At 40.1% G+C, this 16,194-nt stretch overlaps 2 protein-coding genes across 2 annotated transcripts; one reads left to right on the top strand and one right to left on the bottom strand.

Annotated features, from left to right (window-relative positions):
- Window positions 1-185: 185 nt before the first annotated feature.
- Window positions 186-2,020, top strand: LOC131844721 (uncharacterized). The gene is made up of 2 exons (XM_059193666.1): window positions 186-397; window positions 695-2,020. Exons 1-2 carry the CDS (start codon window positions 262-264, stop codon window positions 1,978-1,980), a joined length of 1,422 nt encoding a protein of 473 aa, XP_059049649.1. The 5' UTR covers window positions 186-261; the 3' UTR covers window positions 1,981-2,020.
- A 256-nt stretch (window positions 2,021-2,276) lies between these two features.
- LOC131844681 (WD repeat-containing protein on Y chromosome-like) lies at window positions 2,277-15,770 on the bottom strand. Its single transcript, XM_059193621.1, has 19 exons — window positions 15,507-15,770; window positions 15,077-15,268; window positions 13,816-13,927; window positions 13,101-13,258; window positions 12,267-12,443; window positions 11,399-11,578; window positions 10,541-10,774; window positions 9,439-9,691; window positions 8,855-8,991; window positions 8,236-8,324; window positions 7,640-7,834; window positions 6,809-6,928; window positions 6,280-6,455; window positions 5,878-6,089; window positions 4,955-5,136; window positions 4,312-4,453; window positions 3,704-3,901; window positions 2,830-2,992; window positions 2,277-2,379 (listed from the first exon to the last, which is right to left on the bottom strand). The coding sequence occupies exons 1-18, from the start codon at window positions 15,762-15,764 to the stop codon at window positions 2,840-2,842; spliced, it is 3,168 nt and encodes a 1,055-aa protein (XP_059049604.1). The 5' UTR covers window positions 15,765-15,770; the 3' UTR covers window positions 2,277-2,379; window positions 2,830-2,839.
- Between the last annotated feature and the right edge of the window lie 424 nt (window positions 15,771-16,194).

The following is a 16,194-nucleotide window of genomic DNA, read 5'->3' as shown; positions in this document are numbered from 1 at the left end:
CTTTAAGGATCTTAAATCTAGATGGCGCCATCTGACCATATCATTAAATGGTAAAAATATGTACTTCGTATAACACTAGTATCTACGGATCGAAATGGCTGGTTTCATAAAGTTTTTGTTATACCTAATCTATGACAATTCACTCATACCGGCCATAAGCTTAACTCTCAAACAACTGTCAATTTACTAGAGTACTACAGTTGTACAAGAGACCACGGATCCAGGATTTTTTGCTATTTTAAATCTCAACCAACGTGCACAATGACCGATCTGTATTTATCTGAGCCGCGGTTAAGCACGTTGTGTCCATCGCCGGCCGACGTGGCACGTTTCGTGCCCTTCGCCTGCAACCAGCTGCAGGCACCTTTCATGGTCAAGGTTCTTGTGAAGACTCAAGGTACGGCCATTACAAATAAGTGGCATATAATTGCTTGATGCTAATGCTAGCATATCTGTATTATGACTTATAGAATACAGATAATAAACATCAACAATCGACAACGATGTTCATGTTCGAGATTGTAGTGTCTTTTACAACATAGTCTTGAGTATAAATTTTAATTACACAAAGCTGTTCCTTCCAAAGCGTTATAGTATATATTTTATTAAGAATACTGAGAACGAGCCAATAATTTATGTTTATCAAAGTCTTAATAATATTTTTATTAGTGAATACATTTCTCATGTCCAACAGACGAATATGTGAGCAAAACAGAAGAGAAAAACAGGAAAATGAACAAATTCAAGCCAGCCATCCAGCATAATACTTCCAACGAGTCTCAAAGCAAGGTTTCAGTGCCTACTCCACCACTCAACGTTTACGCTGACCGGCACGTGATCCTCATCATAGCTATGACCGACGTGGTCGGTCACCTAGTTGAACTCATCTTTTGTCGCTGTCCGGATATTCCGCGGCTTCTCATCAAGATTATAGGGATGTGCGTTCCCTTTCATCCCTACTTGAACAAGCTAACACTGCGATGGGGGCCACTCACCGGCCCCACTCTCTATGAAGTAGCGAAGCTAATGCCTCTGTCAAACATTACCGAACTGAACCTCGACGACTCGCCTGTCGCTGAATGTAATTATTATATGTTGCTAGTGGAAGAAACACGGTTACGGTACCTGTCACTGGGGAGGTGCAACATAGACGATAACAACTGTGTACTTATTGCCTCAAAACTGATCCACCCACTACCTGCCGCGAGGACCCTCGTGATACTCTCGCTTGCTTCTAACTTTATATCTGACGTCGGTGCTTGTGCACTAGGTGAAGCTTTGAGAAGTAATCGCTCCCTGCAATATCTCAATCTTTCCGGTAATCAGATCGGCCACACTGGCGCTGCGAGTATACTTAGTAGCCTTATGGAGTTCCCATTAACATGTGATGAACTGGTAACGAAAAGGCAGAGACTTATGAAGTATTTCAAAACAAAACAGGAGGTATATGCAAAGTGCTATAAAGAGCTAATGACGACCCTGGAACGATCGCACGACGAATACAGCCGCAGTGGAAAACGGAAAACGATAGTGGCGACGCGCGGGAAGAAATCGAGTATAACGAGTGCATTCACTACGACTGGCATAAGCACATTCGATCCCATCGCGCTAAGGGCTGAGCTGATGTCTGCCGAGCTGGTCGGTAACTATACGGACCCGTTCACAACCGAGGAGACAGTTTGCCACGATAATCATGTTCACTGCGTGGGCAACACGACGCTGTGCTATTTAAACTTGGAATACAACCAGCTGAGTTATTTGAGCACAGTTAAACTACTGGAGGTGGTGAAGTACCAGAGCCAGCTGGCACAGAAGGCAGCTGCGGGGTTGTTGCGTGTGCAACTGGCCGGCAATCCACTGCCTATTGGCTGCTACGAGCTGGACACTGTGCAAGACCTGCTCGACAAGGCCGTACTCTGCAGGATCAGTAAGCAGCAGAAGCGGTCCGAGCGATCCGTGCGTTCCGTGAAGTCTAAATGATTAGTCTCTGAATGTTTCTACAACGCTTAAGTAATTTTTATTAGTATCTATGCACGAATTCATTGTACTTGGGTTCTAAAACATTTGTTAATTTATTACAAATTATTATTTATTACCATTTTGCTTCAAATATAGTATATTTAGTAGATATATTCGTTAGATAGGTAAAATAAGTTACACTACGTTACAAGATACGTTCAATAAAACATTGTATGTTAAAGAGAAATATATTAAAATAAACTTTATTATAATAATATTGTTTGATAATTTACTATTAAATAATACAATCATGATCATATAAATTACAATAATACTAAATTTATCCAAATTAGTGGAACGACACAGGTAATGTTCTGGTAGTAGGTCACTGCAATAGCGTAGTGGAACGACCACTTTTATCTGTAAGATTAAATAAATTATAGTAAACTCACACGGATTAAAAATTTGATAGAAATACTTAGGGTGGTTCTGCTTTTAGAATTGAGACGTAGTTATTGTATTAAACCGGAAAAGTGAGCAAATTGTGTTTCATACCGAGGGCTTCACACGAATAGTGATATAGGTTAAATAGGTTCTTAGTTTATTTATTTTTTGTCGTTTGTAGTTATAGTTTTCTTTTCAAACTCTAATGCTGTTGGCCCCAATTGGCCCTTTCAGTTTTATCGAACGACAGGGAGCGAGTGCAATTGGCACTCTACACCCGCGGAAGGACTTACGGTACGATTGAAGGCCGACTGATTGATTGATACGACTTTAGTCTGAGGGCACCGCTCTCAGCTTAGGTCGTCGTGATGTCGTGATAACTGGCTTAAAGCGACTTATGTGTAAAGCACTTAATTAGGTACCAACAGTCGGCTGGCTATTCGTTAGCCCGTGTAGGTGGTCCCGCGGTGTCGAAGTGCGTCTTTTTAGCGGGTAGCTGCCGGAGGCGCGTGTGGCGCACCAGCTCGGGCGTGGGCGGCCGCCGCACCGGCTGCGTCGACGCCATGCGCAAGTGTGCGTACAGCGGGACCTGCGGGCCGGGGACGTCACACCTCAGGAACAATAGGTTATGTCACACGCCAAATTGTGACAATAAATAGGCGTGGTTCTAAATTTTATGACGTAGGTAATTTGTTTATTTCATTCAGACTACATGGCCCATATTATAAATATCTTATAGACTAACATAAGAAATAATAGATAATGTAAATAGAATTGTCTCTATGGTCACAGCACTAACGCCGGCAATCTACCATAGAAATGGTAATGAATAAATATAATTTATTTTATTTATTTTTGTAATACATATATTTAATAAGATTGCTATATAATATTACGAGTATATATGTATAATATAAATAAAATTTATATACTCCCCTCTACTTACTGTGGGACGCCACACAAATGTGACCAGATATAACAAGGACGAATAAGCAACAAATTGCCTATAACTATTTATAGGCAATAAGATTAGTTTGGTTACAAGTAACCTATTTAGATGGTACATCTTTTAAAAGGTCTCTTTCTTAACAATTTCCTTAGGATACGAAGGGAAATCAACAAAGTGTGACATTGTATAACATATCCTTGCTGAAGTCACAAACTTCGTGTAAAAATCATGAAATCTAGGAAAACTCCCAGTCCAATAACTATTAAAATATGATCTACTGTGTCGTGGGTGGTGTATAGAAGGTAAAAATTAATGTGACGTAATTTGTGAATACAAATTAAAACCACTAACGGTCTGCAGCGAGTCGTCGAGCATGATTTTGTCGTGGCGGTCGGGACGTGCGGGAAGTGCGAAGTACCGCCCTAGCATAGGGTCGGGCGCGGGTGCGCCGTAAGTCTTATTCCGTAGTTCGAGATCGGTAATGTCTCGTAGCTTGTCCACCTCTACTTGGCCCGGCACGTACCGAGACACCCAACCTGATCGCCACACCTGTCAAGTTTATATTACAATGTTATCTTATTTGAAGGTGATTTAGCATTTTATTAATTGCTCGTAAGATACAAACATATATGTTTTTATAGAAATCACACGTATAGAATTAATTTAATTAGTATATCCAAGATATGATTAGTTTAGGACTTGATCGCAATAATTATTATTGTACACAGACTAAAGTTTAACGAATTGTGTTCATATAAAAATCTATTGACTGTTACAGTTAACATTGGACAGAGACGTATAAAATAAATAACACATTTAGTTCACATATTTGAGAGGTGCTACACCTTACTCAATACACAGCTGACATTCATTAACCTCTAATCTATCTAGAAGTTTTCGAAAGAAGTAATCTAGGAAATTTGGCTTCGGGGTCTAAAAACATAGCAGGTTTAACAAACCTTGAACGTGGTGAAACTCGCGACCTTCTTGACATCTGGCGGAAACCTGGTGGTTTCCAGCGTCCACGGCACGAAGCTTCCCATCGTCTGCAAGTACTCACCAGACAGCCGCCACACACGCACGCTGTAATCTGAACTACCACTGCACCGGAAGCAAAATATACAATTCAACGTTATTTAAAAAAATTACCCTTTTTATCGGATTAAGTCAGCGCGATAGGTACTTCTTGCACATTGTTTGAAGAGGGTTTCTAATCCTGGTTTGGTTTCCGAATAAGGTTCTAATAAGACCACAAATATTCAGTGCGGAAACCTGACTACTACTGGCTACTGAATGGGTTATGATCTTCTCTATTGGTGCTCATATGCCCACCGTTATTGAATCTACACCCTTATTGTGACACGCGTTTCGCCTCTAAATGAGACACCATCAGGCTCCTCATAAAGATCTGACCAGCTTGCGAAGCAAAATAAGCAAGTAGCGAAACAAATATAAATTCCTTAAGTACTAAGGAACTCATTACACTTTGCTTTGCAGCTATAACAAATATATCTACTTTCATTTTTAAGTTGATGTTTCGGATTTTGTATGTACAATTTATTTTGATTTAGATGAGTAAATAAAATAAAAATGTTTACACACCTAAGTACGAGCTTCAAATGCTCAATGTAGGCCATGGTGGTGATGCAGCGCAGGTGAGCCCGGTAGCTGTTCAGGAGCATCGGCAGTGGCTGGTCGCGCACGGAGCGCTTCGCACGGCCTTCGATGCGGTCCCGCCACAAAAAAGGGAATTGGAGCCGCAATTCTGACATGTTCACGTGTACCTACCATAGTTATGTGATAATTAGTAACCCGCCCATCAAGTGGTGTTTCTTTTATACTATAATACTATGGTGGCAAATAAGCATACGGCCCATCTGATGGTAAATGGTTACAGTAGCCTATGGACGCCTGAAGCACCAGAGGTGTCACGTGCGCGTTGCCGACCCTTAAGTAACCTTAATATACCCTTTTTGAAAAATCCCATGCTGTAGTCTCGTGAGAAAACCTCGGCAGGAAGTTTATTCCACGTTTATTCCACAATCTAAGTGTACGCGGGAGGAAGCTCCTCTGAAACCGCACTGTCCGAGACCACTTGGGTTCCAGCGTGTGGAAATGAATTACCTGTCGATGGCGAGAGGTGCGATGGAAAAAGAGAGATTGGGATCATCGACAATTCTCATAGCATGTCTCTGAACCGAGTCAAAAGGATCGAGCTGGTATCCACTTGTTCTTGCCCAAATATGAGAGCAGTACTCCATGTGCGGCAGAACTTGGTTCAGATCCAGTTATGACCGTTATTGTATCTACACCCATATTGTGACAAGTATTTCGCTTCTAAATAGGAAATAAATAGAGTTTGAATAATTTGGAAGCCTAGGGTTAACAGTCAATTCTATTTCAAGTGAAATCAAAAATCATTTATTCATGCAAGATAATTTTAGCCGCTTATGAACGTCAGGTTTTTTTTTCTACGGCCCATATATTGTGTCATAATGTCAACCACTCTTACATATAATACTTACTTGTTCCTGCATGAGATAGTTCGTCATCAGCCACACTTTAATGTACCCAACGGTGGTGCCAGTGAACAGGAACCGGTTGTTGGTATCGGTGGCGAAAGCGGACACGTAATCGCCGACAGTATGCACCCCCTGAAATGCACCCTGCAACCCTCCCGCAGGGTGGTCCGACCAGCCCTGCACCTGGCCGTTCTCTAGGGCCAGCATCAATGACGCTGTGAGAATAAAATGCAAATATAGAATTAAGATCAAATAGAAACAGTGAGGGGGAGGGGTAACTATATATTATGTTACAGTGTTATGATATTGTGTGATGTTAATATAGTATAGTATCAGTAAATACACATTTGCCAGTTCAGAGAGCTGCTATAGATAGTTGGGAAGCAGTGCGAGAGTATTACCGACCGTCTTGCATGCTGAAGGGGCGCGTCTCCAGAAAGATCATGGCGTGCACGGCCAGCTGTCGCATGGCTTGCGCCCGCGTCGGTAGCGCTACGCCCGTCGACACTCGCCGCGCCCGAGCTTTGCGCATCGCCTCACCCGCCTCCGGTAGCGACAGCCGTGCGCTCGTACTTTGCATGCTAATAAAAAAAAAGAAAAAAATCACAAATATGGCACTAGTTCTTAAATTATGTGGTGTGTAATATTGTGGCAGAGAGGGAAACTCCAAGTAGGACTTTTGACCCGGGTGCGGGTTTAAGGAACCCCTTTTGCCGACGTAGGTTAACACACGCTTTCACAGCTCGTGTTTCTCTCCCTGCCCAGCCAAGTCTTATAAGAGCCTGCTAGTGCAGCTTTAGATACACGTTTTAGTATACCAACTACAGTTCTAGATAGGGCCCGATCTTTTAGAATATTATAGAGAGATATCGCTGGTATACTATAACTGTCTTTTCTTACTTTTTCTTCGTGTACAACAGTAATGACACCGTACCTGAGCCGAGGGGCAGAAGTGCGGTGGGCGGTGGTAGCTGTAGGAGAAGCAGCGCGTGTTGCATCTCGCTTCTTGTAGTGCATCTTGATGCGAAGCATCGGATCCGTACATGAGAAACGTCTAGAAACATAAGGTGAGATGGAATCTACCTAGGGAGTTTAGAATAATTTATTTATATAACTATAATACACTTAATACAAAGGTAAAAGTACATATGGCGGCCAGAATAAGTAGTGGCATTTTCTACCAGTCTATCATGCTGCTGGTGCTGAGAATGTTTATTGCTGGAATATATGGAGACTTCATTAAATCTTGTTTGTGTCTTTGGAGACCAATGTAGATATGATAAATAAACCTTTGTTCAAAATCTACCTGTACCATCGTAAGCACAGATTATTATATTAGAGTCCGTTAGTTTCTGTTCCCGCGCTTTTACTTCCATGACGCGTGCGCGCATTTGTGTTGTGAATTAAAATAAATTAGAACAGTGTTAAACCTACTGTGAAACTGGAAAGCTAGCGAAGATATCTTCGAGACCCTGAAGCCCAAGAAATCCGCAGAACCATACAGGTACGTGACAGACGTTTCCACACATATTTTTCCCTATATATATACATAGTAAATTCCCTAACATTTTGGTAGCAGAGAGTATTTTCCCTAATAACCTTGATTACCAAACATTAACAAATTAATATTATGCACAAGAATAAGCAAAAATGAAAAAGGATATGAAGTTGGTAACAAGGTCTGCTTCAGCAGCAAGTCGCAGGTAGCATCTAGTATTTAAGTAAAATTCTGGTACCTATATAAACAATTTTTGAACTGAATCACCTGTATGGCTGACCCGTCTCCAGTTTCCACAGCAGGAGTTCCGAATTGTAAGAGGCAGTGGCGAGCGAGAGCGGCCAGCGCGCGGCAGCCGCCAGCACGTCGTCACTGTGTCTCGTCTCCCAGCTCTTGCCGGTGCTGGCGGTACCGGTGTCCTCGAACTCTGTCACGTGACGGTTCCACCCCACGGCCAAGATCCTTACCACGATATCAATCAAATCAATTTTAGACCGGACATCCTTATGATGTCACCACTCATACTTCGCATTGTGAAGGTCTAAGGTGACTTATCTCACCCTTCACCCAAAAAACATCATAAAAAACAAATTGCTTAGCAGCTGAATACGTGGGGCAGAGGTGGAGACATATGGTAATATTAGTTACTAGCTGTACTCGCGCTGCTCGGGTAATTTTCGTAAAAAGAAAATTTAGATTAGATAAGAGAATTAAAAACACAGTATCCTAGATTAACACTAACGTTACGTGTTCAGGGATATTATTATTCGTATTCCTCCAGCAGCTCTTTTATGAGTAACGTCATTCTATTTCTTCTTCTATTAAAGAACTGCGCGAGGAGAGTGAAATTGGAGTTTGCATACCTCCCTTCCACCCAGAAAACGCTTGTAACTTCACACATGTGCTCTATTGCCATATTTCGTAGACATACGCCGGTGTTGAAATTCCATACCTGTATAGAATAGAATATAAAATTCTCTATTCAAATAAATTTAAATTTAAGCAGTTTTGAATAGTCATACTTGATTTTTAAGCTAACGCTGTCTCAGCTGTCTCATCACAAGAAGAACGAGTAAGAATCTTATATGTTACTCTGTATATTAAAGTATTTATGATATAAATATAGTAAATATTATATTCGTAGTCGTCGACTAGTCTGAATTACGGCCAAGAAGTTGTGAGATCAAAATTGCCTAACACCAAAAAAAAACATATTTTTGTGCACAAATTTATATTTCTGACTGACTCTCAGATGACGGAAACACCGATATCAAACAAAAACTATGTAATATTATGTTATCTGTGCTAAAACTTAACCCGTGACACGGCAGTATGCTCAGTCCCTGGATTCAAAATATATAGAATGAGTTACTAGTTGTCAACTTTAATAAATTAAAAAAATCTAAAAGTCTATGGAAATGAATCTTAGCTTTTTTAAATAATTGGTAAAACAGATATAGTGGAGTTTTATTTATTCAGTACTTTGAGGGTTCCGTTACGAGCGCCGGTGACCAGCAGTTGCCAGCCAGGATCAAAGCAGGCCGCAGTAATCTCAACCGGGATGAGTTCACCGTGCAGCAGCCGCGTGTGAGCGTCGCGTACCATCACGTTGCGTTTACCTTTATGACAATACATTATGACAAGTATGTGTAGTAACACATAAAATTATATCCTTGGACAATTTACACACATTTTAACTACAATTTGCTTTTTGGTATGTTTGAGTTTAAGGGGTTTTAATATATTATATTAAAACTCATGTCAACGAGCAATGCTATGGGGCTCGAGGTGGGGCGAGTAGCACCGCACCGGCCGCCCGACACTTCTGATTTCGCCAAGAATTTCATTTAGAAGTAAAAAAAAGCTTTTTAGTTACTCCTAAAAATAAGAAATTCTGACTCTTACCACCATGTGGAATATTTTTAATTTCAAAGTTTTTCTCTGCCACATTACCCTGTCCGAGACAAGGTAAAGTGCCAGATGAATGAACGAAATTGAAGATACTATGTAACTTGGGGTATTATTTTTATTTTTTTATATGTATTTTCTTTCTTCATGATAATAACCTGTAACTGGATCCCAATTGATAATAATGCTGTCCATTCCGCACGTGATGACCACTTTGAATAAGGGATTGTAAAGTATCTTAGCAACAGCACGGGAATGTGTGAACCCGTCAGTGTGCTGAGGGTTTAACTGCTCATCTAGCACGAGTACCGCAATCTTGACTGCTGCGAGGATCAGCTCACGGGTTGCTTTGTTGTAAACAGCAGATATCGGGGTGCGTTCGCCGATTTGCGAGGGGATATCTATATATGACTAATTAATACATTGTTAGTTATATATATAATTAGTTGTATGCATAATATAATGATATATTAATAATATTATAATAATTACCCAGGACAATTCACACAGCCATCTCATCTAGTCCCAAGCTAAGCAGAACTTCTGTTATAGGTACCTACTAGACAACTGATAGAAAAACTTAAATAATATTATTTTTGTAGTTATATATTATTATACATAATATATGAACATAGAAAACACCGAAACATATGCAAACAAACGTCCTCATGAATACAAATGTTTGTATAGTGCGAGGAATCGAACCTGCGACCGTTGGATGAAAGGCAGTGTGCTAAATCGCTACACCACCAAGAGCGTCAAACTGGGTATGTAACAAACAACCTTAGCCTATTTATTTGGGCATTATATAATTTGAATATAATATTAGGATCGAAAACGACCAAAATTAATTTTTAGTTAAGTGAGAGTAAAAAATAGGTGCTTCTGAAATAGAAAATAGGTGAATTTAATTATTTTAATTAATTACCTATAGTCAAAGTGGATAATAACAATTATACCCTGTAACTGTTTGTCATTTCCAATGAAAGGATTACAGTATATAATTTTGTGTACAGTAGACAATTCTTTTGTATGATGCAATTATAGAAAAATATAAGATTTAAAACCATGGAAAAGAATCTTGAATTACTCTCTTGATGATATTCTCTCGCTCTTCTAGTGCGACGACATGGTCCCAACCCCTTTTTCTCCTCTCTTCCTATACCATTGCCACTCCCTGTCAACCTTCCGCCTCGCCCCGCGTTAACCATTTTTCATTTAGTTTCCAGTGTAAAAAGAAGTAAATAAAATTGATTTTACCTGCACGCAAAGTTGTCCCTGCACATCCCAGACTTTAATAACCCGGTCGCGCGAGAGGGAGTAGATGGTCTGACCGGCGTTCTGGAGTATGAGCGCCGTGATAGCAGCGTGGTGGCCGGCCAGAGCGACGGCCGGGCGCGTCGTCACGAACGGGTTCCATACACGGACCACACAGTCGGGCCCTCCCGTCACGAGCACGTGAGTTTCCTCGTCGAACGCAAAGCACTGGATACCCTGAATGTGGGCACATATATTTGCATATTTGCAGCCCCGAAATATTATTTTTTTCATGGCGGAGGGAAAACTAAAAAACTAAAAAAGTATCTTTATCTCACCTATTTCAAATACCAAGCAGTTTATTTTGTAACATATGTTTCGGTGTAGAAGGAAATATGGAAGTGAAATTACCGAGTAAAGAGACATAACAGAGTCCTCAGGAATAGCAACGCATAACGAGAACCTCTGTTCTCCTCGTCACATTTTGCCGTGATGTCCGTGATACTGTTTATGTTTATAGGCGACTGTTGCCACTTACCGTCACATAGGCATTAGCTTGTTTGCCATTTAATTAACATAAAATGTTAGGTTCATCTTGTGATCAAGTACTCTCAGACAACGTACTTTCAGAGATTAGTGCAGTAAACCTTTTAGCTTTATGTAAGTATTATTAGCTATACCCGCACCAGCTTTCCACGTATACATGAACCTTTATGTAAACCTTCTTTTTGAATCACTCTATATTGCTAAAAACTGCATTAAAATCCGTTGCGTAGTTTAAAAGATCTAAACAAAAAGACAGCGGTAACGACTTTTTTATGTATATTAAAAAATAGATGGAGAACCAAATACAGATTGCACCTTGTCGACTCGGAACATATTATGTGTTTTGGATCCAGCCAGGTCGCACATCAGAAGAGAGTCAGCGCAGGTGGCGCAAGAGACCACGCAGTGCAGTGATGCGTAGAACGAGACCTGGCGCACCCACTCAGAGTGCACCCGCTGCAACTCCACCAGACGCATCTCGGGCAGCAGTTGTGGCTGATACACGACCATAGTGGTAATTTATTCTTGGTTGACGACCTCATAGCAATAGTAAGCATATTAATTAATACCTACTATTGCTACGAGGTACTATTGCTACCTTTTCATCACATTTAAGTCAGCGCCGGACTACGTTCAAATTCTATTAAGAAGGTGTTGTTTCCGCTTAAGGATCGAATTAAGTGTATTTGCGGAAGTTCACTTCATTACTTAATAGATTTATATTATTTTGATTAATCCGTAACCTATTAGTATTGCATATGTGAGACCACAAATAATCAGTGATCAAAAAATTTGTGATCAGACCGTTTGCATCAACACTGGGATTGAGACAAATGTTTCGCCTCTGAACGAGGCATCATCATGGATAGAGTATAGATATATTGGAACCCCAGAGTTGAAGAACTGAGACATTATATGGTGTAAATATGTTTGTATGACAGTGAGTTGGAAAATTATGTCTTTGAATATGACGTCACGATTATAAACGAATGTGGCATTCAGAAGTACTGGTTGACTATTCACCTTTAAGACACGGGTCATTTATAAATAAAGAAAAATGAAACTGTGTCTTCAGATACCAAAACGAACTAAAAATCTAATATGTATCCGCTGTGTCTAATGAGATTTGTAATTTCCATCAAATATTAACGTATAGCCATTTGTATGTATGATTGGAAGTTACCTTCCGCTGCAGATCAACATGTCGAAGCTGTATGAGTGCGCGGCCGGCCTGGTTGCGGAATGGACCCCGCTTCACAGGCGAGAACAGCAAGACACGCACGTTACCACCCACGTCGCCGCAAATAAGGATGCACTTCTCGTTAGCATCTTTGTGAAATTGGTAGTACATCGTACAAATCTATTGATAGACCATAACTTGAATGTCGTGGTAGAATTTAAAGCAATTAAAAGGTAACGTGAAATAGCTAGTGAGCTATAGTTGCACTTGGAGGATTACATGGACAAGAGCACAAATATCAGTATAGAGAAGAGTGGCAGTCGTAAGTCATTTAAATAGTCGTTAATAGTCGTTAGATCTTGTAAAGTTGCAAGTCAATGTTTTAATTTTTAGCAATATATTAAAAACATTGCACTCTTTAAATATTAGTAATAATTAAAGTTGAACTTATTATATACTTTTAGTCTACATAGCCAATTCCGGCCCGCATTACCGTGTACCATGCCAGGTTGACCTCCACGCGGTTCCCCCTGTAAACCATCGTGATAAAGTCCTGGTGAATTTTTCACAATGGCTAACTGACCTGACCTCATGCTCATCTTATCATCCTCCACAGGTGCCCCGCCAGCGTAAACCGTTAGCACAGGCGGGTGCACCATTTCATTATCATACGTAAAAAAATCATACTCATGACTATAAATGTACCGTGCGAGGAATTGATACTGCGACCATTCGAAAGTAAGGCGGTGTGCCAAAACGCTAGACCACCGAGGTTATCAGTACATGCACTTATTAATTAGTTGTTGGAGAAAGAAAGGTAAGGTAAATGTAGCTCACCATATATTCCCAACTAGTAATAATTATCTTGAGGGTAAATGTCTTAGCAGTACAATCGTAGAAGCGCAGGTCCCGTTCTGTGGAGCTTGTCACAATAATGTTCACGTCTGGCATGCACACCATATCCGTCACCCAGGTCGTTCGAACCTTCAGATGGGCTGCAATTATTGTTTTCAATAGCATAAATGTTACAAACACGACTGTAATTCCAAATGGAGAAATTAGAGGTCCTGTATAACTAAGGTCCACGGAGTTTGGCCCCTACATTAATTAAGTTTCTCTCTAAACGGGCCACTCATCAGCGTCCAAAACTTCCAATTTGTTATAGATTAAACTATCTGGGTTAGAGAGAAGAGAGACTGGATGTATTTGGGTCTATAATTACATAACCAAATTCAGTGTCTATTCAAACAAAATAAATAAACCTACATATATACTTTTTTATATTTATTTATATAACTCTAATGCACGTAATACAAAGGTGGAAGTAGGTACATAACGCGGAATTAACGAATTGTGACATTTTTTATAAGAATAAAGATATTTTGATTTGATTTAAATGACTAGTTACTCTCGGAATTATTTGGCTACAATCACCTAAATATTTTAGGTGATTATATCAACTTTCTTTACCTAGTTACTACATTGTTCATTCTTAAATACTCAACTTGTAGGTATTACAAAATACTCATACTCATAGGTATTTAAGACTAACGACTAGATGAATAGGCAGTTCTCAGCAACGACATATCCAGTGACCACCAGTTGATCATCCCATCACGGCTTGCAGTTATGTACGTGCCTTGCATTGGGTCGGTACTGCGATCCTGCATGAGGAACGATTATAAATAATTACGATCTTTATTGATTTGTCAGTAAGCGGCAATGTAGTATACGTAATGGAAAAGCGAAGGAAGTATTATGTCGTCTTTAGCGGACACTACTAACGTTATGCGAGCATTAAGCTGTGACCTGCGACCATCGGAAGTAAAGGGGTGTGCTAAACCTTTAGACTACCAAACCCGACAATTGTAATGTTAAGTGTCGAAATACCTGTACTAAGAATTTAATTATCAATAATATATTAGAGAATGGAGAAAGTATTTACAAAAAGTGCGTTTTTTTCAAGGTTATACCATACTTTAAACTTTAAACCAACAGCTCAGTAACTAAAAACAATAATAATTTCGGAGTGTACCTATGTGACGGTCTAAATCGGTCTTTACGCTGTACTTCTGTTGTGTAAGAAGCACTAATTAAGAAGACGACTTAGGCTCTGAAGCCGGCGCTACCGCAAGGGAAACCTCAAGTAGCGCCCGTGACTTGTGATACGGGTGATGGTTTAAAAGACCCTTTTAGAATGCATTGACACTCACCTTCACTACTTCCAAGCTCAATTAAGACCGGGATAAACCCATTCCTAATACAATTCATTTTAGTATACAAAACACAACCGGCACGCTCTGCGCTCGTCGTCTGAATGCCGCCGCTCACCCAACGAAAGAGGATTATTAATTTTTTTTTTTTGACTACTCTAATGCTGTTGGCTGCAGCTGTCCTTTACAGCGTCACCGCACGATAGGGGGCGAGTGCAGATGACACTCCAAACCCGCGGAAGGTCTTATGGAGCGGCTGAAGGCCAACTCCCGCCTGACAGATACGACTTTAGTCTGAGGGCACCGCTAGTGGTTCGAACCTCGGCTCAGGCAGTCGTAACATCGGTCCCCGTTTGAATTGGACGGGGGATCGATCGGAAGGGAGGATTATTCAACTACCGACCTCCGTATATATAGACGGAAGTCAGTGTAGTAGGTCCATCTATAAATACTAGATGGCGCTATTTACAATATTTGTAATATTCTTTATATTGGGTACTTCAGTAGTACTAAACATAAACTACCTTCTTTTAATATCTTTTTAAATTTTGGATTTTTTCTACAATATTGATGTGAACTCTAACAGTTGCGATCTCATACCTTGGACACATCAGGACAGAAGCAAATCCTGGATATAGGGTGCCTATGTTGAGAGCGCATCACGGTGGGAAGGCCCATGATTGGCGGCTGCAGCGATTCCCGTTGATTCTCTGGGTCATTAGCGAAGTAGCCCAGTAGGAGGTGAGATACCAGCTCGTCCCAATCGATCTCGCCATTTCGGTTTGTGTTTATCTTTTATGGCGAAATAATACCATTTTAATTACAATATTTGGAACAATAAACCCTCAATACAATAATTTTTAGGCAACCTACTATTTAACTATATAAAAGACTAGGCAAGACCAAATAAAGTGTGACAAACTTTGATCTCTCGAAAGTTTAACTGCCGAACATTTTATCTTTTTTTTTAAATAATCTATTTTGAAAAATACGCATAACACACGAATGCTTTCCGCATTCAAATGAACACCTTCATAAATAGAATTTGAAATTCCTCGTCATCATACTCCACATTGAGCAATGTGCGCAACAGATTCCGGAAATCGTTTGGCAAAAGCACATTTCTGTAAGCAGTTTGGAACGCGTCTTTTAATTTCACCATATCCGTCATAGTGCATCGTTCATGTAGCGGAGCGTTTCGCCACCGCAGCCGTGCCGCAGGCGCTGTACTACCTTCCGATTTCGATGAAAGAGTCATTAACGATTTCATATCGCAGTCGTTAGCCATTTTGCAATTATTAGTGCAATAGTCGCTGCAGATTGTGTGTGACTAAATCATCATTAATCATTGAATAAACTGACATTAAGCAAAATGTCACTACGGAACAATTTAGTTTAGAATGTCTTTTTTTATATTATAATATAGGTATAGTATTTATCGTCGTGGAGATCTTTGGGGGAGGCCTATGTCCAGCAGTGGACGTCTTCCGGGCTGCGATGATGATGATGATGATGATGATGATAGTATTTATAATCTAAATACATATTCTTATCCAATTTTATAAAATGTTACAATCCAACATTTTATAAAATTGGGAAGACTACGAAACAAGCTACACTGACAAATATGATGATAAAATAATATAATTTCGAACAAAGGACGTGCATCCAGGACAATGGATAAATTAAAAAATATCAGCAATAAATGACATTGACAG

This window comes from Achroia grisella, unplaced genomic scaffold (assembly GCF_030625045.1).
Source record: "Achroia grisella isolate CSIRO2021 unplaced genomic scaffold, CSIRO_AGI_Agris_v1 utg4116, whole genome shotgun sequence".
In the NCBI taxonomy this organism is placed as follows: domain Eukaryota; kingdom Metazoa; phylum Arthropoda; class Insecta; order Lepidoptera; family Pyralidae; genus Achroia; species Achroia grisella.
This window is presented reverse-complemented; position numbering and strand designations above follow the sequence as displayed.